The 23,289-nt window shown below is 44.1% G+C and overlaps 2 protein-coding genes across 2 annotated transcripts; both read right to left on the bottom strand.

The window, feature by feature from the left end:
- Nucleotides 1–284: 284 nt before the first annotated feature.
- Nucleotides 285–5,174, bottom strand: LOC308597364 (UPF0729 protein C18orf32 homolog). Its single transcript, XM_081213287.1, has 3 exons — nucleotides 5,089–5,174; nucleotides 1,902–2,141; nucleotides 285–1,176 (listed from the first exon to the last, which is right to left on the bottom strand). The coding sequence occupies exons 2-3, from the start codon at nucleotides 2,100–2,102 to the stop codon at nucleotides 1,102–1,104; spliced, it is 276 nt and encodes a 91-aa protein (XP_081069413.1). The 5' UTR covers nucleotides 2,103–2,141; nucleotides 5,089–5,174; the 3' UTR covers nucleotides 285–1,101.
- Nucleotides 5,175–8,780: 3,606 nt separating this feature from the next.
- RPL17 (ribosomal protein L17) lies at nucleotides 8,781–15,137 on the bottom strand. The gene is made up of 7 exons (XM_081213446.1): nucleotides 15,121–15,137; nucleotides 13,768–13,820; nucleotides 13,638–13,678; nucleotides 12,429–12,563; nucleotides 11,732–11,830; nucleotides 10,774–10,965; nucleotides 8,781–8,876 (listed from the first exon to the last, which is right to left on the bottom strand). Exons 2-7 carry the CDS (start codon nucleotides 13,805–13,807, stop codon nucleotides 8,829–8,831), a joined length of 555 nt encoding a protein of 184 aa, XP_081069572.1. The 5' UTR covers nucleotides 13,808–13,820; nucleotides 15,121–15,137; the 3' UTR covers nucleotides 8,781–8,828.
- Between the last annotated feature and the right edge of the window lie 8,152 nt (nucleotides 15,138–23,289).

The following is a 23,289-nucleotide window of genomic DNA, read 5'->3' as shown; positions in this document are numbered from 1 at the left end:
AGGCCAAAGGTTAGTCAATCCTGATTTATGGATTCAGGGCCGAATTAGGATTTGAGCCCGTGTCTGCCAGGCTCAAGACCCATATGGCCTTTTGCAGGAGCCACTTAAGGAGAAGTCATCTAAAGCCCATCTTGCCTGCCCCTTGCAGCCCCCCAGTAATATAACTATTTCCGTTTTTATTTTTATGGTGCATTGTAGTTGCAATGCGACTCTTTGGTTCTCTTGACTTGGGTCATAAGTCCCCAATCTCCCATTCACACAACTCTAAGAAGGGCAAAATTAGATCCACGAGCATAGGAAACATGTTTTATTAAGAATGCCAGCCTTCAGTTGTAAAAGCAAAACCTTTAGATTTTATTTAGAGTAATTCTGAATCCAATGTCAATGTTGCCAACCAAAATACAGCAGTTTGCACACAGATCTATTTTTATATTGTTATTATTTTAAGAAAAACATTATTTTTCCACCTTCAGAAATAAGGGCAAATTGCCTGGTCTTAATTAATGGCAGGGAATACTATTATATTTCCCATATCAGGGCTACCGCCCCTATGATCGTGTCTACGCACATAAAGTTTGCTTCATCGTATCTGCAAAATCAGGAGGAATGCCAAACAACGCATAGTTTTGCAGGGATGGGTTGAGAAAAAGTGAGTGAACAGCTATTAATATTTATTATTAGTGTCTGAGTATTTACAGTGCTGTTCTCTTCAGCTATAATACATAAGTCATCTAGCTTTTTAAAGACAAGCATATAAGAAGTTGTGTGGAAGTTGAGTTCCAGGAAGTTCTTTGAAACAAGTCACAATTTTGACAGTTACACAGCAGTGTAAAAAACTGGAGCCTAAAAAGCTAACACCATAAACTGCACTGCATTGGAAAAGGTTCTCCTGTACTGAGAATGTCAAGCAGAGCAAGACAACATGTTAAATCTTTTTCAGCTACAAAGAAAATAGCATCCTAAATTTTCCTAGGTGTCTGCCTGTGTGTATGCAGATTCCAAGTTTTCTTTCAGAAAAAAAGTGCAATTAAATTTCCAGGTGGGAACAGCATCATCAGCTCATTTTCCTAAAGCAACCACGATCCCACAGCACAAGCTTACTTAATCAGTCTTTTTCTCAGAACCCCCTGGTGGACCACTTTCAGCAAATCCATTTGCGATGCCGTTGCTTTCAGTCTGAAACACACAGAGAGAGAAAATACAATTAAATACATGTTCAGAGGGACGCGGGTGGCACTGTGGTCTAAAGCCACTGAGCCTAGGGCTTGCCGATTGGAAGGTCGGCGGTTTGAATCCCCGCGACGGGGTGTGCTCCCGTTGCTCGGTCCCAGCCAACCTAGCAGTTCAAAAGCACGTCAAAGTGCAAGTAGATAAATAGGTACCACCCTGGCGGGAAGGTAAACAGCGTTTCCGTGCGCTGCTCTGGTTTCCCCAGAAGCGGCTTGGTCATGCTGGCCACATGACCCGGAAAAACTGTCTGCAGACAAACACTGGCTCACTTGGCCAGTAAAGTGAGATGAACGCCGCAATCCCAGAGTCATTCGCGACTAGACTTAACTGTCAGGGGTCCTTTACCTGCTTACATGTTCAAAACATTAGAACCTTTGAGGCAACAAGTTTTAAATTTTGACCGAGACAACAAGTTTTAACTTCAAAATGAATGGTATATTTACTTTCCATTACTGTTCTGGGACACAGAAGTTCCCTCCAGGGAATGCATGGCTACAGCTGTGGTATAGAAAACAGATCAGCAGCTGTTTCTGCTGTACGATCTAGAATGAAGCATCCTAGAAACTGGTGTCCTAGAAATGTTTTCAGCTAGCAGAACCACATGATCAACTTGTCCTTCATATGGTGTATACACACAATGCACATACATAAAGAGTTTTGCCAATGCTTACTTTAGAATCATCCATGGAGTCGTACAACTCACGCCTATTTTCAGTGCTGCCTTTTTGGTCTTTCTTTGCTGTTTCCTGCACTGCTCTCTTTGGCCAAATGCGCTTGATGAAAGGTGAGATGATGGGATACAGATACGGCTCAAGGAACCTTTTATAGACCCACAGCAGAACGGGAATGACTATACAGGGAATGCACACCATTGTTCTTTTCAGTTCCTGCGGCAGAAATGTGCTGGAAGGCTTAAACATAGAAGGAAAAAAATTAGCAAATGGGGAACATATTCAGTGGCCCCTGCACCTTGCAAGGAGCTTAAAACTCCAGTCCTGTGCACATTCAGTCCTGTGCACACTCAACTCAGTGGGACATACTTCCAAGCAAACAAACAAAGTACAGAACTGCACAATCAACACAATTTGGCATGGAACGAGTCCGTAAATACTGCATTCTCTTTTCCCGGCAGTTCGGTTTTGTTAGCAGGCAGTAAAGAACGGTGGGGAACAAATAGGAAAGCAACACACGGGGCTTTTTCTTCATATGAAAATAAATGGATCTGGGAATGTGGCCCTAGTACTGCAATGTGGTGCTCTCTTTTTTATAAATATTTTTTATTAATTTTTAGCATACAAAATTTTAAAGACATACCACACAAATTATTACACACATATCCTTATTTGGACTTCCTTCAGTGCTTCTGATAATCCTCCGTCTTAGTTATTTCTCCTGCAATTCCTAACCTAATATTGCCTTTACATTTTCTAACAAATCATTTCTCCCTTTCCATTTTTACAACATTTCTTAAATTATTCCTCACAGAACTTCTTGTAGTCCTGAATGCTGAAACCGCACTCGGTGGAAGAGGACGGCCATCCCAGATAGAAGGAGTGCAATGTGGTGCTCTCAGGGGTGAGGTGGAGGGAAGGAGAAGGGGCCTACTGGGGGAAATGGTGCAAATGATTAGCTAACCAAAAAGAAAGCTTTGATTGATCTATGCCAGGGGTCTGCAACCTTTAAGACAAAAAGAGCCACTTGGACCCGTTTCCGAAGGGGAAAAAAACTGGGAGCCGCAAAACTCGTCATTATAAAAATAACTTTTTTGTCACTTTTTATTATTTCTTTGTTTGACGCCTCGGAATTACTCCTCCTCATAGAAATAAACGTTAAATTAACAAGTTACCTTTTTTTTGTGTGTGTGTTCTTCACTCCCCTTCAAAACAGTGACCAGCGTACATGCCCCTTACAATGTAGCGGGTGGGCGGGCGGGAAGGTGACGTCGGGACAGTGCGTGAGTAACACACGAACCGCCCCCATGCGATGTCACAGCCAGTACAGCGCCTGCCACAGTGGGGAGTGTTGGGGCGCACAATGCGCCTCCTCCCCTCGCTAGTATCCGCCCTGGAGCCACGGCAAAGGTGTAAAAGAGCCACATGCAGCTCCAGAGCCGCGGGTTGCAGACCCCTGATCTACGCAATGATGTCACTGAGATGTCCACTGGACCAGTTGCAGAACTGGATCAGGTAGACTGCCAAAATGAGAAGGACTCGGGTTAAGCACAGCCTATTCATCTCATGGGATTTTAAACAGGATTTCCTGCTCAGTAGACTCAGGGAAATTTCAGAACTTGTGACTGTGAAAGCAAACTTTTCAGGACAAATTAAATGAGGACTTAGCAGGAAAAGGTCTGTGGATGTTAAGCAACAGAAACCTGAGAGAAGGCACAGCAAGCAGTTGGCTCATCTAGCAGGCAGCTTACCATTAAGTTGTCTCATAGAGCTGGCAACTCCAAACCAATAATCTAAATTACAATAATATATTATTGATAAAGCAAAAATATTGTTCTTAGAGTGAAGCAAACAGGTGTTGCTCTCCAAATGGACCAAGAAGGTGGGTTCTGGGAGACCCTCTGCCCTTTTGGGTTAAGTGTTCACTCAGCAGAATACTACTTTGCACTTTTTTACCAGAGTTTTCCAGAAGGAAAAAGCCCAGCAGCAATCTAGATTTGGTGTGCTTCCTCGACAAATATTCTTCCTAAACCCCCACCCTACCTCAGTAGGTTTGATCTGCCCACAGGTTTTCGCTAATGATACAAAAATCACATATTTTAAAAATCCCACTGAATTAAATGGGGCTTACTCCCAGGTAAGTAAGGTTAGGATTTTGCTGTTGCAAAATACTAGAACATATTTGTTTTATTTAGTTAAGAAGAATGACCTTCAATGCATTTTGTTTGTTCTAAATTAAGTCCCAATTTGTTCAAAGGGACTCGCTTTCAAAGAGGGTATTGACACTGTGGCCTGAATTAGTGAACCTATCCATAAACAGACAAATCAGCCAAGAACATACCTACTACGTTTATAATTCAAATCTTAAACAAACACACAGGTACGGCTTTTACTATAGTGGAGGTAGAAGACCTTGAAGTTAGTTTACAGGACTGGGGAAAGATCTGCCAAAACACACAAATGACAATTTTTTAATCATCTGTTTCTCTCAGAAATATTTGTCTGCTTGCATAAAAATGAAAACATGCCTTGTAAGTCCTATGGTTCAAAGCCCAGAGGATGCAGTTATTGGACAGTACTCAGGTACTGCAAATAAACACATTTTCCCCTACCTGCACATTTTTTTAATGCTGAAAACGTTCTTGTTTTGACAAGCCCACTCAGATGCTTAGACAGCTGAGCTGATTTTTTAAATGTTTCGGTATTTTAACCTTTGTTCTTCAAAGGAGGTCTGCGAATTTCTCCTGGATTTTTCTTGCTTTACCTTTTTCGCAAGCCATTTTGAGCTACTGTTGTTCTGGTTTTTCAATCAAGCGGCGCAATGTACAGTATATGAACACTAAATCAATCAGTTAAGTATTTTCACATAAGGGGGTCGTTCCAAAACCAACACTCGCGCTGTATTTTTCTTACCGCCGTTTTCTTTTTTTAATTAAAAAATAGAAAGCCTGTCCTTATAGAGAGAGGAAACGACGGCACTCACTCGATTGAAGGCAACCAATTAAAAATCAATAAGCGAATTAGCATATGCAAATGAGCTATTTGTTTTCAACTTAAGAAAACCGGGACGTTTAAGGGAGGAGAAGAAAGGAGAGGACGGCAGGAAAGGGAAAAAGCAGCGGCCGCCTCCTTCCCGCCTTGCCCGCCCGCGAGAGCCGCGTCCAGCGCCGACATCGAACCGACCTACCTGCGCGGATCTCCAACGTCCAACTGAGTGCCGGCCGAGGGAGCTCTTCACTTCCGGGAAAGGAACGCAACGTCACTCCGCAAGCTCCAATGGGGAAGTACGTGGTGCGCTGACGTCGCGCGCTCCCGCCTTACGTTCCACCGAGGGGGCCATGACACTAGAGGCAGAGTGGGGTGTGACCGAAGCCCCATTTCTCCGCGAAGCCCCGCCCCCTCCCTCTCCTTATACAGGACAGTGGTACCTCAGGTTAAGTACTTAATTCATTCCGGAGGTCCATTCTTAACCTGAAACTGTTCTTAACCTGAAGCACCACTTTAGCTAATGGGGCCTCCTGCTGCCGCCGCGCCACCTGAGCACAATTTTTGTTCTCATCCTGAAGCAGAGTTCTTAACCTGAAGCACTATTTCTGGGTTAGCAGAGTCTGTAACCTGAAGCGTATGTAACCTGAGGTACCACTGTATTGCTGGTTGGATTACTACTGCAACACGCTCTGTGGACCAGGAAAGCCTGGCTTTGTTGTTGTTTAGTCGTTTAGTCGTATCCCGACTCTTCATGACCCCATGGACCAGAGCACGCCAGGCCCTCCTGTCTTCCACTGCCTCCCGCAGTTTGGTCAAACTCATGCTGGTAGCTTCGAGAACACTGTCCAACCATCTCGTCCTCTGTCGTCCCCTTCTCCTTGGCCCTCCATCTTTCCCAACATCAGAGTCTTTTCCAGGGAGTCTTGTCTTTTCATGAGGTGGCCAAAGTATTGGAGTCTCAGGTTCAGGATCTGTCCTTTCAGTGAGCACTCAGGGCTGATTTCCTTAAGAATGGAGAGGTTTGATCTTCTTGCAGTCCATGGGACTCTCAAGAGTCTCCTCCAGCACCATAATTCAAAAGCATCAATTCTTCAGCGATCAGCCTTCAGCTCTCACTTCCATACATCACTACTGGGAAAACCATAGCTTTAACTATACGGACCTTTGTTGGCAAGGTGATGTCTCTCCCCGCCCCCCCTTCATGGATCACTGCCTTGCCGGGGTGAAGGGGCTTGAATAACTCAGAGAAGCTATGATCTATGCCATGCAGGGCCACCCAAGATGGACAGGTCATAGTGGAGAGTTTTGCCCAAACGTGATCCACCTAGAGTAGGAACCGGCAAGCCACTCCAGTATCCCTGCCAAGAAAACTCCATGGACAAAGCCTGGCTGCAGCACATCATGGGCTCGCTCGTTGCATTCCTCAACCTCGGCCCTCCAGATGTTTTGAGACTACAAAGCCCATCATCCCTGACCACTGGTCCCGCTAGCTAGGGATCACGGGAGTTGTAGTCCCAAAACATCTGGAGGACCAAGGTTGAGGAAGCCTGCATTAGGGCTAGATTACTGCAATGCGTTCTCCATTGAGTTTCCCTTGCAGGCATGCAGTCAATGCAAGATGCCGCAACACAATTGCTGGCGGGAGAAGTGTCTTCGTCAGTGGAATTGGGGCAACACTGATACTTTGGAATTCCCTGCCGGTTGATATCAGGCAGGCAGCTTCACTGTGTTTCTTTCTGCACTTGCTGAAGACATTTTTATTTCCGAAAGCACAGCCAGATGTTTACAGTTTGTAGTTTTAAATATCTTTGAGAGCCAGGCAAACATTCTTCTCCATGGCCTTTTAAGCTGGGGGGGGGGGATATTGTTTAGTTTATTATACGTATGCATTTTGTTTTTTACTGTAAAGCACCCTGTGATCCTCAAGATTAAGGGCAGTATATAAATTTCATAATATAATAATTCTGCGATCCCAAAGAATGACTGTATTCGTATGAAATCTGTGTTGCCTCAATAATGACAAGTAATACTTCTTCCAGCAGAGCTGTTTTATTAGTTCGCATGCTGCAGAACAGAGTTCTGTTCAAAATCTAATTAGGCACATCACTGAATCTTTAAACTGCTATAGGATCAGACGTTATCAGGCATATCATTTTTTGAGTTGCAAAATAATCAACCGATGCTTCTCATTACAAAACGGTAGCAATGGGAAACATTTCATGCATTGACTTTCTGCCTGTCATGTCACCACTAAAGACACGCCGTTTTTCATAGGCATTTATTTATTTATTATTGAATTTATATACTGCTCTATACCTACAGGTCTTAGGGCGGTTCACCTGTGTTATTAGGATAGCCTTTCTTTAAAGTTCCTATCCTTAAGAGACACAGTATGTGAAATATGCATGCTCTTCATTGTATGATTTTATATTGGAAGCCATTGCTCACAGGAGCTTTTATATAATCACAAGCTGGCAATTTCAGATTATTTTAAAGAGATGTTGCAGAAATTCAGCTTTTCTGGTCATGGAGAAAGGCTGGGAAATACATGGTACAAGGGCAGATGCAACTTTGGTGCAAAATGGAAAATAAAGAGAACTTGGGATATATTATTAAAGAGGCTTGAAGCTTATGTAAGGAACAAATTACATAACCTATTTGATGAGTTGTAAAGACACAAAAGTCAAATGAAAATTCAGAACTTTTTAATTAAAAAAACCCTGTGGGGGTACCTTCCAATTGCCACATCCCTAACTTCCCTCAAAACCCAACTTAAGTCACTAAAAAGCAAAAAAACCTAGAGCAAGTCTAACTGTTCCTTACTAATGGGGGGCATAGAGGGGAAAGAGGAGACACTTTCTACACTTTCATCAGCTGGGTGCATTTTATTCACAATTTTGGTGGTGTGTATATATTACACCATGCCCCATCAATGGGCTGAGTGCATAAATCAAGCTTAAGATGCAATGCAACTTTACCCCTTTTCCTAAAAAACATGCCTATTGCTTGCTTTTTGCCTTTTACATAATCAACTCTTTCCCTCGGTTAGCATGCTGGATCAAGGCAGCTCAAACCACATCCTAAAATCCCCCAAACTGGTTTATGGATTGTGTAGGATTGTGCTGCTTGTTAGATCCTATTGCAAACTTAAGCCTTTAATCAAGAGTAGAGATCCATAACTGAAACAAATTTTATTTTTTCATTGTTTACCTGCACCTCCCTATGGTGCTGTATAAATTTTGACTATTTCTGAGCCTTTCAGGCTAGGGTTACTTATTGAAAGGAGTAATCATTTAGGGCTTCGTCCTAAAGAAATTTAAGTGAAACTTTTATTAACTTACAACATTAGCAACATACAGCACTTTTTCACAACCAGCAGTCTGTCTTACTTTCATCTTTTAAACAAGACATTTGTGTATATAAACTCCTCCTTTTATAGTCACATTTTCCGTGTATGTCATGCAAAGAATTAACGGACTGAATCAATACTACCAAAAGTGTTCATTTGTGGCTATGATGATGGGCAAAGAACCAGGACAAAATGAAACTGTATTCAGTTTCTAAACAGCAAGCAGCCACGCTTGACTTTCAACCCAGGTTTAATGAACAAATGGGAGAAATAACATATGTTATGTGACAGAGAAGCCATTGATAATAATCACTCCGCTCAGAATAGTATTTTTCAAGCAAAATATACCTATTTGGACATCTGGAGGGCTTACATTAACCTGCATGCTTAACTTTAGATGGATGTATTGGTGGTTATTGTATCCTTAGTGTGAGGTGGTGGTGGGGTTTTATCATAATCCTAATCATTATCAAAATATCATAAAGAAAATAATATTCCTGCTTGTTAAATTTGCAAATAAAAACAATAAATAAAAAAGCATGTGCAGTTAACTTAAAATTTTGTTTTTTATTTGTGAACTGAATAGATGTTTATTCCCGAGCCATCAGTTTCTGCTTCTTCAGTTTCTTTTGAGAGATCTGGGGAGAAAACAAAAGAAATCAGTATCACTTGATCAAAAACATTCACTGAATGCTGAAACCAATTAGAAAACACATTTACCACACAGTATATTTTCCATAACTTAACTCCAGAGATTATTGTATGTAAGAATCACTGCAATGTATTTATCTATTACCAAGCACAGCTCCAGGAAGAATTACCAGAAAGCAAATAACAGACCATTATTTCCATTGGTAAAACTCAGTATTTGGGGCAACTACTTATGCTAGAGATAGCCAATAGCAAACACTGTGTCTTCCAGATGTTTTGGACTACAACTCCCATCATCAGACAATTATCCATGCTGGCTGGGGCTGATAGGAGCTGGGAGTCCAAAAAAATTGGAAGACATCAACACTGGCTACCTCTGACTTGACCATTAAAATTAAAGACACTTCTATCATTCAATTTCCATTACAAACTTCATAATTATGTTCAAGCCCCATAGACAGGTAGACAATAAATTAAAATAAACATAGAAGCTAAATTTAAGAGACTTATATGCCGTTTTTTGTTTCTGTGTTTAATCCTCCATAGCAGCTTGCAATACTAGCAGTTTACAATATTTGCAATCACTGTACAGACTTTCACATAAAGTTTTGCTGACTACAAGAATTTTCTTTTGTAAATACTTGTAGAAAATAGTATTAAATACAGCTTTGAAGTAACTGACCTAATTACCATTGGAGTGCAACTCTAAAACACAAATTATACCTCTGAACACATCTGAGTTAACATGTATAGGACAGCCCTGATCACTTCTTTAAACAGTTTCGCCTCTTTAAATTACCGTATTTTTCGCTCCATAGGACGCACCGGACAATAGGACGCACCTTGTTTTAGAGGGGGGAAAACAAGAAAAAAAAATTCTCCCCCTCTCTGCCCAGCACCCCTTCAGCGAAGCGGCAGGAGACGCTGCGCAGAGAGGGGGAGAATTTTCCCCCTCTAAAACAAGGTGCCGTTTAAGGTGCGTTCAGTCGTCTTCAGGCGGCTACCTTGGAAGCCTGGAGCCCTCTCGCTCTCCAGGCTTCAGGTTCCTTTCGACCTGCTCTTTGGGGCTGGCAGGGGGAAGCCCACCACCAGCCCCAAAGAGCAGGTCGGGGAGCGGGGAAAGGCGCGCAGCGGAGAGGCTCCTGCCATAGCCCCCCGCGCGCTCCCCAGGCTGGAGAGGTGACACGCAGCTATAGAGGCTCCTGCTGTAGTCGCGCGTCACCTCTCCAGCTGGGAGAGGGTCGCAGGGGGCTGCTTTAGCCGCGCGCGCGCTCTCCCCGCTGGAGAGGTGGTGCGCGGCTAAAGAGACATCTGCCATAGTCACGCGTCACCTCTCCAGCTGGGAGAGCGCGTGCGCGGCTAAAGCAGCCCCCCGCGACCCTCTCCCAGCTGGAGAGGTGACGCGCGACTATGGCAGGAGCCTCTTTAGCCGCGCGCGCGCTCTCCCGGCTGGAGAGGTGGTGCGCAGCTAAAGAGACTTCTGCCATAGTCGCGCGTCACCTCTCCAGCTGGGAGAGCGCGCGCGCGGCTAAAGCAGCCCCCCGCGACCCTCTCCCAGCTGGAGAGGTGACGCGCGACTACGGCAGGAGCCTCTTTAGCCCCCCGCGACCCTCTCCCAGCTGGAGAGGTGGTGCGCGGCTAAAGAGGCTCCTGCCATAGCCGCGCGCCACCTCTCCAGCCGGGAGAGGGTCACGGGGCTATGGCTTCTTCGCTCCATAGGACGCACACACATTTCCCCTTCATTTTTGAAGGGGAAAAAGTGCGTCCTATAGAGCGAAAAATACGGTACCTTGCCAAAATTAAAATCAAGTTCTAGTTATTTTGGTGTCATTTTGGTTATCTGTACAGTTGAGTAGACATTTATTTATTTTAAAAGTTTCATACCTTCTTCTTTTGAGCAACTTCCTCTTCTGGCTTAGGGACAATTTGCTCCTTCTCTGTGAGGATCATCTCAATGTGGCAAGGAGAACTCATGTAGGGGTTAATGCGACCATGAGCCCTGTAGGTTCGCCTGCGCATTTTGGGAGCTTTGTTAACCTGAATGTGTTCAATTACCAGAGAGTCTACATCCAGACCCTGCGGGTAGGGGAAAATAAAAAGTTCTCATTACAACCCCATAACAAAATAGGTTTACCTAGTTCAAAGTGAATCACTAACTTTCCTAAACCACACCTGAAAAGTCAACTAGCAATACCAGTAATTACAGTGGCTCAGAATCTTGTGTTTGTTTCATGGTTATTCCAAAGGTGTCCTAAGATAGTCATCACTGCCACCAAAGTCTGTTACATTACACTGTACCCAAGAACCCAATCTTTTGCCTTCAACAATCCTCCTGTAAATCCCAAGTCTCTTACCAAATACTACTACATATCCTCAATACCAACTCCACTGAACCAAAGGTGTGTTTTTGCTTTTCAAAATTTGGATTACTACTAGAACTGATAAGGGACGCGAGTGGCGCTGTGGGTTAAACCACAGTCTAGGACTTGCTGATCAGAAGGTTGGCAGTTCGAATCCCCGCGATGGGGTGAGCTCCCGTTGCTCAGTCCCTGCTCCTGCCAACCTAGCAGTTTGAAAGCATGTCAAAGTGCAAGTAGATAAATAGGTACCGCTCCTGTGGGAAGGTAAATGGCATTTCCGTGCGCTGCTCTGGTTCACCAGAAGCGGCTTAGTCATGCTGGCCACATGACTCGGAAGCTGTATGCCAGCTCCCTCGGCCAATAAAGCGAGATGAGCGCCGCAACCCCAGAGTCTGTCACGACTGGACCTGGTGGTCAGGGGTCCCTTTACCTTTACTAGAACTGAAACTTATCCCAACATGACAAGCCGCATGAAATTTTACCTTGAGCTCAGCATTGCTCTCAGCATTTTTAAGCATGTGCAGGAGGAACTCAGCACTCTTTTTTGGCCAACGCCCCTGTGTCCAGCCCCACTGCTTGGCCTGCAAGATGAGAGTTCAGTATGAGTATACTTTTGAAGAAAAATGCTAAACGTGATTTGTTTTGGAGGCTGCTCAGAATCAAACGTTCTTTTCACAGTTAATCCAAAGGTGTCCTAAGAAAGTCATCACAGCAACCACAGGCAAGCATAAGAGAACGTGATTCTATCCAATAACTTGAAGGCACTCGTATGTAATTCCCCATAGCAAACTGAAAAATAAGGATTCAATAAACACCAAGTAATGTATCACTTATTTTCCTAGAATTTTCCAGTTTCTGCCCCCCCAAAAGGACTTGCATAGTGACTGTTAGCAATCCAGTTACTGCGAAATTGATCTGCTGAAGCAGAGGGACAATGTAGTCCCGGTGTACCAAGTACAGAACACGCTTTCTGGTCATTGACAAATTTCTTCGCAGCTCATTGTGGCTTCAGTTTTTTAACACATGAACTTCCCCACGCATGTTCATCAATATTCACCAGCCTTCATGTTCAAGATATTCCTTGTACAACAGATATCCTCAAACGCTACTGAATGAAATTACTGCCTTTCAAAAAGTTTTCCTCAAATTGCTAACAGTTTTCTCCAAATCCATCCATACCTGGGCACATCTGCCAACACCACCATTGTAACGACGGAAGGGAACACACTGCTTCTTTAGGGTCACATCCTTCAAGTACTTGGTAGCTTTTCGGATGTGCATGCCCTTGATAGCCTGGGCAGTCTCACGTGTGTTCTAAAGGGGTGAGATAATAATTGCATTATTGGCTATTTTCCCATTAGGTATGTAGGCTGTAACTATGGTGCCATTTACTTAAGACATAGCTCCAAGCCACTGTTTGTATAATAAGAGTCTACGCCTGCATAGTAACTCTAGCTTAACTAGGGAAGTAACTGCTCAGAGCCACTTAGTTGTTTTCATTATGAATCCAAAGGTGTCCTAAGTTGGTCATCACTGCAGTTACATTAATTTCACCACCCCTGAAACAAACATCAATCCCCTTTGATGGTATCAGAATTTCGTACTAATTGTTCAGATGTTCTTAACAGGCCATCTGATCAAGACAAGATTTATTTAAAAGAGCTATCTGGATATTATTTATGACATTATATATCATGGAAAATTCATTTGCTGGGTGTGTGTGTGTGTGTGTGTGTGTGTTACAGAACTCCAGAAAAAAATTCTAATGAAACATCATGCTCTCCTCTTTGCAAGATTTTACATTACAGAAAACTGACAAAAGTGAACTGCCTTCTACCTACTGACCAAGGCAACGCAAGACAGAGTCTATACCAAGTGTAATCTCTTCATTCTTCTGATATATATTATATAATCTTGTGCTACCTTGTTGTTGTTTCAGGATTTATTAGCGCTTTACTGTTCTGTTTAAAACTCAGTTAAAAATCAGAGAGAGAGAGAGAGAGATTTGACTAGCCTTGGCAGCCAACCCCAAAATTGTAGTCACTAGGACCCTGTGCCTATTATTCCCCTGTTCCTCACTAGTTTTGAACCAGGAAGGGTGGCTTGCTAGTTTGAGTACCTAGGCAACACAGTAGCCAGTACAGTCCCCATTACCACAAATTCTTGAAAGAGGGATGTTAGGTAGAGAATGACAGCTTGTTTTGTGCAGCACAACAAGCTTTACAATAAAGTGTATATGACCAGGTGATGTTTAGAAAATCTGATGTGACGATCTTGTGATTAAGCACCATAATCTATGAATTCTGCTTCCATCAAATTACAGTGTGGTCCACTCCACATCCACTCTTTTTTTAATTTTGGGGGGGGTCAAAGAAAGATTTCACATACCTTAAAATGAACACGAAGGTTGGACCCCCTTGACTTGCATGCTGTGGGGAGAAGGGATAAAAAAATGATAATTCTGAAAGTTTTGGTAATCACTGAAGTATGAGGCACGTACCATAGGAAAAATACTTACATTTTGTGGGGTTCTCCGGATCAAGTGAGTAGCGGACCATTTTCAGAGCTTACCTAGAGGGGGAAAAATAAATATATCTTTCAGTATTGTGGCCATAAATCACACACACTCTCCAAATTGCTGGTTAGAAAAAAGCTGCTCAGAGAGATGTGAGTATTTTCATTATTTAATCCAAAGGTGTCCTAAGATAGTCATCAGTGCAGCTTCCATTTTTACAACAATATTTTCAAACTATGTACCACTTAACCGCCTTTCTGTAATACATACACATTCAAGGTTCATTCCCCCCTTATTTGCCACCCTATAGTGTAATTAAAGTAAGATAATGTGCTATTAGAAGGTAATGAGATACTATTGCCCCGTAAGAGTGATTGTGCCCGTTTTCAAGTACATACATAACAAACGGACAACCCTACTATAAAGCACAACACTTGATGGCTTGCAATCCTTTCTCCTGGTAGCACAAATAATAATCCTCCCCTGCCTTCCTCCACCACCAAAAGCAGTGACAAATTACACATAAATATGGTGTTCCTGGACTCTACTGCAAAAGGCCTTGCTGCATTTCAGAAGCCCACAGTACCACTCCTTCAAAAACATGCCCATCCGTATTTGAAACAACCATGCGGCTTCCCAGGCCTGCCAAACCCACGGGTGGGGGGAAGCTGGCAAAGAAGAGAATCCCAATTTTCATTTCACTTTTAATTTGTATATTGCCTTTCTACATTACTATACTCAAGGCAGTTTACAAGCTGAAGAAACAGCAAAGTCTACAGCAGAATCCACACACCTTATAACAATCCGATCCGATACAAAAAAAAGAAAGAACATAACGCTAAACAACTTGCATCATATAAAGTCGTATTCAATAACCCATTGGAATACAACAGTACACAATGAAATTGAGCACCAGCAAATAATACAACAGAAATTCACCCACAGCAATTACAATAAGTACTAAGCTATTATCAATAAAAAATAACAGCAAGTCACAATGCACCAAAAGCCGGAGTGCAAGACCATGTAAAAGTATCAAATTGAGAAACAAAAACACACAACATATGAAATTCTTATTTTTTTAAAAATCCCTGAGTTTATCTTGCCTTCCCACTTAACCCACCCAAGGATGAGCCGAAAAGACGAGGCCTACCTGTAAAAAACCTACAGAACTGATTCCCTCCCCATCTGTTTCTCCCACGGCCCACTTGCATTTCCAAAGGCAGAGCTTCCACATCCGGGGTTTTCAGATTCCCCAGCCGCTTGCAGAGGCCATTTTTTCCCCCTACCGCCCCTACCCCGGACTTCTCCGGCCGCCCGAATTTCAATCTTCCCCGCCCCAAAGAACGGAAATACAGTGGCGGGCGAACAGCTATTGGCCTCCCTTCTCCATCTAAGGAGGGCTTCTGGGGACCCGGGCCGGGATGGAGGCCCGCGGCGGCGGATACCAGCCAAGGCCCAAAGCAGCCGCCATCAGACTCACCTTACAGCCACAGCTACCGCCGGGGAAAAGGAAGGGCGAAGGATTCTGGGAAGCCTTCGTGCCGCTTCCGGGTCTCGCGAGAAGACGCCGCAAACGCGAGTTCGACAGTTAAGGGAGCGGGAAGGAATTGCACAGCTGGGCGTGAAACGAAGAATGCGCCCAGGCACCGTTCATAAAGTGCTATAGAACAGATAAAACGGAGGGAGGGAGAGAGAGAGAGAGAGAGAGAGAGAGAGAGAGAGAGAGAGAGAGAGAGAAATTTTGATATTTATACTCTGCGAAAAAATCCAACTCAACGGTGCATACAAATCAAAATATAATCACAACAATTCTTAACATTCAGTTAAAATAACCAAACATCAATGACATGCGTCTATATGCAAGGAAAAGCTTTTTTTTCAAATCACTTATGCTGAGCAATATTAGCATAAATGCCATGGTGCTGCTATTTTAGTCCTATCAGATCATTGAGGTCTGTTTCCAAATAGCCTCAGTTTTTAATTGTCTCTTCATATCTGATTTCCAATTTTAACACCTTTCTCTTCTTGGAATAGAATATTCTGCTGGCAACACCAAGGCTGAAACTTGGTTTTTCCTCTGACTTTCTGTGTCTTTGGTAGCACCACAGCATAAATTCTATACGTAATGCCTTTCCTGACATCAGTCAATCATTCATTTTATTTGTATGCCATCTCCCCCAGTTAAAAACCATGCTCAAGGCGGCTTACAATATACCGTATTTTTCGCTCTATAACACGCACCAGACCATAACACGCACATAGTTTTTAGAGGAGGAAAACAAGAAAAAAAATATTCTAAACGAAATAGTGGATATATGGTTTTTGTGGTTCATGCTGTGGCCACAGACATGTGATCTGACAGTGAGTTTGGAGTAGCCCAATGCAAAAATCCTGAGGATCCATGCTTTGTAAACACGGAGGAGGGAAGGAAGGGGAACCATGGATCCTCTGCTCACGACTGCAGCAGATCCCCTCTGCCACCCGCAGGCATTCGCTCCATAACACGCACAGACATTTCCCCTTTCTTTCTAGGAGGAAAAAAGTGAGTGTTATGGTGCAAAAAATACGGTAATTAAACCTTGTTTTCCTTTTCCTTCCTTCCATGACCTCTCCTTGCCACATGGAGATGTAGCCATGATGAGGGAAAGTTTCACCTGCTTGTCCACATACCAGTTAAAGGCTTAGAAATCCTGCCATTTAAAAGCAAGACAGCAAGAAAGCAAGTATCAGTGTGATCACTTTTATTCTGTAAAGTGTGCTAGCACAGGTGCTCAAGCAATTAATCAGCATTACTGATTGACTTGTTTACATTTTAAAAATTCTATTCTGCCTTTCCTCCAGAATTGGCTTTGGGTGTGGCTTATTATTTATTTTAAACAAATTTAAACAATGCAAAAACACACATTAGAACTGACCTAAAGGTAAAGGTAAAGGTACCCCTGCCCGTACGGGCCAGTCGTGACCGACTCTGGGGTTGCGCGCCCATCTCGCTTAAGAGGCCGGGGGCCAGCGCTGTCCGGAGACACTTCCGGGTCACGTGGCCAGCGTGACGAAGCTGCTCTGGCGAGCCAGCACCAGTGCAGCACACGGAAATGCCGTTTACCTTCCCGCTATACAGTGGTGCCTCGCAAGACGAAAAGAATCCGTTCTGTGATTCTCTTCGTCTAGCAGTTTTTTCGTCTTGCGAAGCAAGCCCATTGACGGATTAGCGGATTAGCGGCTTTTAGCGGCTTTTAGCGGCTTATCGGCTTATCGGATCAGCTGATAAGCGGCTTAGCGGCTTAGAAAAAGGGGGGGAGGAAAAAAACCCCGCAGGAACTCGCAAGACATTGTCGTCTTGCGAAGCAAGCCCATAGGAAATTCGTTTTGCGAAGCACCTCCAAAACGGAAAACTCTTTCGTCTAGCGAGTTTTCCGTCTTGCGAGGCATTCGTCTTGCGGGGCACCACTGTAAAGCGGTACCTATTTTTCTACTTGCACTTAAGAGTGCTTTCGAACTGCTAGGTGGGCAGGAGCTGGGACCGAACGGCGGGAATTCACCCCGCCGCAGGGATTCGAACCACCGACCATACGATCAGCAAGTCCTAGGCACTGAGGTTTTACCCACAGCGCCACCCGCGTCTCCTAATGACCTAATGTGACCTAAAAAGAAACACAGAGCAGCAACAGTAAACAGCAGTTAAAATATAACAGGTTTTTATTACTTGCCATCTAAGGGCTTTGGAGGAAAGGATATTTTGAATCTGACAACACTGGCATCAGAGGAAAGTGCCTGGGGAGGGAATTCCATAGGGCACCACCACAGAAAAGGCTCTGCCTTTTGAGCCACCCAGTTCACTTTACCATTCCTGGAGGGCCGCACAACTTTCTGTACTGCCTTTTGGAGAGTGATACCCTTTGCATACTAATGGGCAGAGAGAGGAAATAAACCCTTTTTTCACTGGCAGTTCCCCATTTGTGGAATGCCTAGCTTGGTGAGGTGTATCTTCCTTCATTGAATTTCGGGATAGTTAATGTAAAGAAATCCTGTCTATCTAGGCATTTGATGGCTGAAAGACGTTGTCATGGCAATCCTAAATTGAGTGCTTTATAAAATGTTTTATTATGGATGTGCTTGACACCCTGGACTCTTTTGGCAGAAAGGGCAGGATAGAAATATAATGATAATATTAATAATACTGTTATGAGATTGTGGGTGTCAGACTCCCCTAAATTCCAAGGTCCCGCGGCTGTTAGAATTTAATCAAGGCTTGGGAAGTTAAACCGAATGCCAGACTCCTAATCCCTGGACCCAACTTTCCGTGTTTAGGAGATTGCCTGGGCCAAAGTGTTCCATAAAAAGCAAAAAGCTGGAGACTGAGTGAGGAAGGCTTTGCATGGACGTGAGGTCATCAAGGTGTGTGTTTGTGTGTGTGCAGCAAAGGATGGTTGGGTTGGTAATTGGAAATAGAAAAGACAGAAACACATGATTATGCTGTTTGTGAGAATTCAGTGCCATGGCATCAGACAATATCCACCTGCCTACACATCCACAGACCTAACAGGGAACCAGCATCTGAGGGAGGGATAATGCTGTGAGCCCTTCCATCTTAAACTCAGCTTACATCTGTGTGTAAATAAAACCAAATATCACAAAGACATCACAGTCTCCAGTGACCTTCATACCCAAGGCATGCACTGGTACCCCTGAAATCTCTCACCGTTCAGAGAGAACGGTGCACATAACAATAGTTTTCTAGATCAGTGTTTCCCAACCTTTTTTGGGCAAAGGCACACTTGTTTCATGAAAAAAATCTCGCGGCACACCACCATTAGAAAATGTTTAAAAAATTAACTCTGTGCCTATATTGACTATATATAAAGTAACTCTCTTTAATAGGAATCAAATAAACACAAAGAAAGTATTTTATAATTACTTTAGTATGAAATAGTAAGTTGCAGAATTTATTCAGCACGCAGAAAATGGCCTTTTGGGGGGTGAATGTGGATGAAGCAGGAAGAGAACTTAAAAAAAAGGCATGCATGAAATCTAGCCCCAAACACACACACGCACACTTTCCCCAAAGTGGTTGATGACGCAGGATATTTCCACATGCTTCTAAAATGCACATTAAATAAAACGAGAGAGAGAAGTGCACGCATTCACCTGCCAGCCTCGGAGCTGTGGAATGCAGCGACATGAAGCAATCTGTGTCCTTCCAGGCGCCAGCTCAGACCTGCCGTGCTGTTTCGTTCCCCCGGCGTCGCTGCCTTCATCCAGCCGGATGCCTCTCCTGCCCAAGCGACGTGTCAGCAGCCACCCGGCGTGGGGTAGAGGCAGGACGGCCCCACTTCCTGCTGCCCACAAGGCTTTGGGGTGAGAAACATGGAGGGGCAGGAGAGTGGAGGTTGCCTTAATTGGAAAAAGCAGGGAGGTAGGCTGGTGTGCCGTGGGAGGGAGGCGGGCGAGTCGGGCGGCGAGCACACGTGGGGCGGCGAGCGAGCTCCCTCCCACATCCCATCGCCGCTCGCTTCGGCCGGCCTACTGGGCTGTCGCAGGCGGAAGGCCTGCGCATGCGCGAGGTTTTCGCGCCTTCCTCCAGTAGGCCGGCCGAAGCGAGCGGCGATGGGATGTGGGAGGGAGCTCGCTCGCCGCCCCGCGTGTGCTCGCCGCCGCCGCCCCGCCTCTCGCCGCCCGACTCGCCCGCCTCCCTCCCACGGAGGTAGGCTGGTGTGCCGTGGGAGGGAGGCGGGCGAGTCGGGCGGTGAGCACACGCGGGGCGGCGAGCGAGCTCCCTCCCACATCCCATCGCTGCTCGCTTCGGCCGGCCTACTGGGCTGTCGCAGGCGGAAGGCCTGCGCATGCGCGAGGTTTTCGCGCCTTCCTCCAGTAGGCCGGCCGAAGCGAGCGGCGATGGGATGTGGGAGGGAGCTCGCTCGCCGCCCCGCGTGTGCTCGCCGCCGCCGCCCCGCCTCTCGCCGCCCGACTCGCCCGCCTCCCTCCCACGGCACACCAGCCAACGTCTCGCGGCACACTAGTGTGCCGCGGAACACCGGTTGGGAAACACTGTTCTAGATGAGAAATAATTAAGCAATGCAGTACAAGTTTTTTTAAAAAATCAGGCAAAGCAAAGCCACCAGGTGGAGCTGTTTGCTATTGTCTTGACAGCTTGACGAAAAGCTGCATAATTTAGATGCAGAAACAGAAATTACCGGTATATGTCTCTTCCACATCACTCTTTCTTTTCCATACTGAAGAAGGCAAAGTGAAAATAAATTTAATGATTCTCCTCCGAATCCTTGCAATTGATCAACCTGTGATTACGGTACTTTTTGCTTATTTCTAGCAGAAATAGCTAACAGCCTAAGATGGTCAGAATCCATAGAGCTTCATTTGATGAAACCAAAAGCTTGCATTATACACAACCCGTTCTCCCAGACTTCTGTTTTTGGTAACATAGATCTCGGAATTCAGTAATTAATCTGGCTGGTCTGCGACTCACTAAGCTGACCACTACTAGGGCCCTGACATGGCTCAATGGGGTAACTGATTGGGAAGGCTCTGGGAATTTCACCTTTATCTCCCCGCAGGGAAATGGTGTGGTGGATTATATTCTGATACCCACTAAAATGATGCCCTAAGTGGCTGAGTTTTACATCGGTGATCCTATGCTCAGTGACCATATTCCTTTACACTGTAAATTTGTCTTTCCATCGAGGAAGACAGAACAGTCAATTAATCCGTCCCCTCAGGAATCGAGTTAACGAGCATACACTATCTCTTTTCCAAAGTTTGGTGAATTCTGGCTGTGTGATCCATTTGTCCTCGGGTAGAGAAAGGTGAACTTTCCCCTGATGTTGGAGCCACTCGGTTTGAGGAATTTATTGATATTTATATAACGAAACTGTCCCATTTGCACCCGTTTAGGCCACCTAAGATGAGAGGGATTGGCGATTGGACTGACAAAGAAACCATAGCAATTAAAACTGAGGTTAGGAGAATCTATCAGGAGTTCAGAGAGACGGGCAGCTCTTGATTGCCTGACATTTACTTCTCTAGATCCCGACAACTCAGGGAAAGTATCCAGCTCAGCCGGACAAGATATAATCAGGCATGCTGCCATACGCTACTTTCAGGCATCCTAACGAAAGATCATAAGAGATTTTGGAAGGCTGTAGCAGACTCCCCACAGACACAGGATGATTCGTTGACATTGAGGGCTTTCTTCTCTCCCTGCTACTCTGAAATATACTCAGAGTCGCAAAGTGATTTCATGCTCTTTATTCAGCTCATAGTGGTGAGGAGGAATGAATGAAAGTCCCCTCACAGTATCTGCTTTATATACATTATTTACACAATGGGCTGCACATGATTGGCTAATTCCGGAATTCTACTGTAAGCCAATCAGGTTGTGGATTCACTTCTATCTGGAGCAGGATTGGGTGGTTCCTGCCAACCAATCATACTGCTGCATTGTTCTAAGACCAATCAGACTGCTGCATTCTGAATCCTATTGTTCTAGGACCAATCAGACTGCTGCAGTTTGGATCCTATTCAGCTCAGTACATAACATACTCTTTTTAAGCCAACAAATAAACATACAAAAGCGGGAACTCTCAGGATCCTTGTGGAATCTATGCAGCCCTGTTTCTCCCAGCCCTGAAGCCCTACAATTACGGTATACAATATAGAACAGATTGGTCCTTGTACACCCCCTGGTGGAGCTTTATTTCACATGCTTCTAAAGTTGATTTTCAGCAGTTCGGAAAATTTTGTGTCGGTGACAGACAGGCGAGATCTCACACGGTGGTTGTTTGTATTTGAACTATTTTGAAAGCTGTATGCACTTTTCCCTTTTTGTTTTTGTTTTTTAATGGATGTTGCATTGTTTTTCAGGTGTGATTACTTACGAACAAAAACCTTAAAAAATGTTTTTGTGTTATAAAATTTGCTATTTTCCGTCCTTTCTTCAACTCTTACCAGAGCATATGGGAGCCTGCACAGCTTCTTAACTGCGCTTTTACTATATCAGGAGACTTTGTGGAGGGGTTAGCTGTTTCTCCCAGGCACTGAGCTCCAGAGTTCATGAACTTGGGTTAATAGGTTATTTGATTTCAGCTTAAGAAACTCGCACAGTTTTCCCATTATGAACTCAGTCTTCCCATCGCTTATGCATAGTAAAATACAGTTAAGTCGTTAGGTTCAGGATTACAACCTTAACAAGTGGATTTCCCTCATTTTGTTATTATTCTTCCTGTAATAATAATAATAATACTCATCCGGCCATTCCACGTACTTCCTTTTGACCCCCACTTGTCAAGTATCTCAATCCCTGGAGAGAGACTGCAATTATTCTGCTAGTGAAATTGAACTTCGCTGACTTCAGTAGGGGGTCAATTGACGCAAAGGCATTTCTGAACAACATAGCCTTGAGGTCCTACGAAAATAATGTTTGGCAATACACATATGTGTTAGCTAATGCAAGTTAATTATCAATCACTAAATACTAACAGAGTGTGTATGTTTTTCTTAATAGAATCATAGAACAGTAGAGTTGGAAGGGACCCCAAGGGTCATCTAGTCCAACCCCCTGCTATGCAGGGATCTCAACTAAAGCTTCGGAGCTAGCCGACCTGACTGGAAGAGTCCGCGACCAGAAGGAGGAGGAGTACCAGGCAGAATGGATGAAATTTAAAGACTTAAATACGTTAAGATAACTTACCGTATTTTTCGCTCTATAACACGCACCCGACCATAACACGCACGTAGCTTTTAGAGGAGGAAAATCCATAGGCATGCCACCCGTAGGCATTTCCTTCATAACACGCACAGACATTCCTCCTTACTTTCTAGGAGGAAAAAAGTGAGTGTTATGGTGCAAAAAATACGGTAATTGGAAAAACTTGCAAATATCAGATAGGCTTAGGAATGAAATATGTAATGTTAGAGATTAATATGTTTAAAGTTAAAATAGAAAGAAAGGAAGGAAGGAAGGAAGGAAGAAAGATGTTAAGTGATTAAGTTAATTTTATCAGAAAATTGGTTTTGGAAACTGTTATAATGATACACACTGAAATTCAACTAGAGGGATTCGAGGAAGTCACTTAACAATGTAACCAGATTTGTTTAAATATAGTTGAGATTTATGTTTGTCTGTTTATTTAAATTTTTTTTTGGAAAATCAATAAAAAAAATTGGAAAAAAGGAATCTTAACTAAAGCATCCAAGACAGACGACCATCCAACCTCTGATCAAAAACCTCCGAGGAAGGAGAGTTCACCAATGCCAAGCAGCTCCTACCAGCAGAAAGGTCTTCCTGATGTTTAGTCAGAATCTCCTTTCTTGTAACTAAACCCTCTGGAGCAGGAGAAAACAAGCTTGCGCCATCTTTCATGTAAGAACTCTTTACCTATTTGAAGACGAGTATCATATCTCCTCTCAGTCTCTTCTTTTCCAGGCTAAACATACCCAACTCCCTCAACTGTTCCTCACAAGGCTTGGTTTCCATGCCCTTGACCATTTTGGTCACCCTCCTCTGGACAC

Source organism: Podarcis bocagei (assembly GCF_964188305.1).
Source record: "Podarcis bocagei genome assembly, chromosome: 11".
Taxonomy (NCBI): Eukaryota; Metazoa; Chordata; class Lepidosauria; order Squamata; family Lacertidae; genus Podarcis; species Podarcis bocagei.
Note: the sequence above shows the minus strand (reverse complement) of the source record. Positions and strands in the feature narration are given on the sequence as shown.

Bases quoted from the DNA above. Each gene is read 5' to 3' on its own strand.
- RPL17 (XM_081213446.1), bottom strand. From the start codon at position 13,807: ATGGTCCGCTACTCACTTGATCCGGAGAACCCCACAAAAT. The intron at 11,831-12,428 runs GTATGGATGGAT...CTCATCTTGCAG, and splicing joins GTGTTGGCAGATGTGCCCAG to GCCAAGCAGTGGGGCTGGAC. The intron at 10,966-11,731 runs GTAAAATTTCAT...CCCTACCCGCAG, and splicing joins AGAGCAATGCTGAGCTCAAG to GGTCTGGATGTAGACTCTCT.
- LOC308597364 (XM_081213287.1), bottom strand. From the start codon at position 2,102: ATGGTGTGCATTCCCTGTATAGTCATTCCCGTTCTGCTGTGGGTCTAT. The intron at 1,177-1,901 runs GTAAGCATTGGC...TGTGTGTTTCAG, and splicing joins ACTCCATGGATGATTCTAAA to ACTGAAAGCAACGGCATCGC.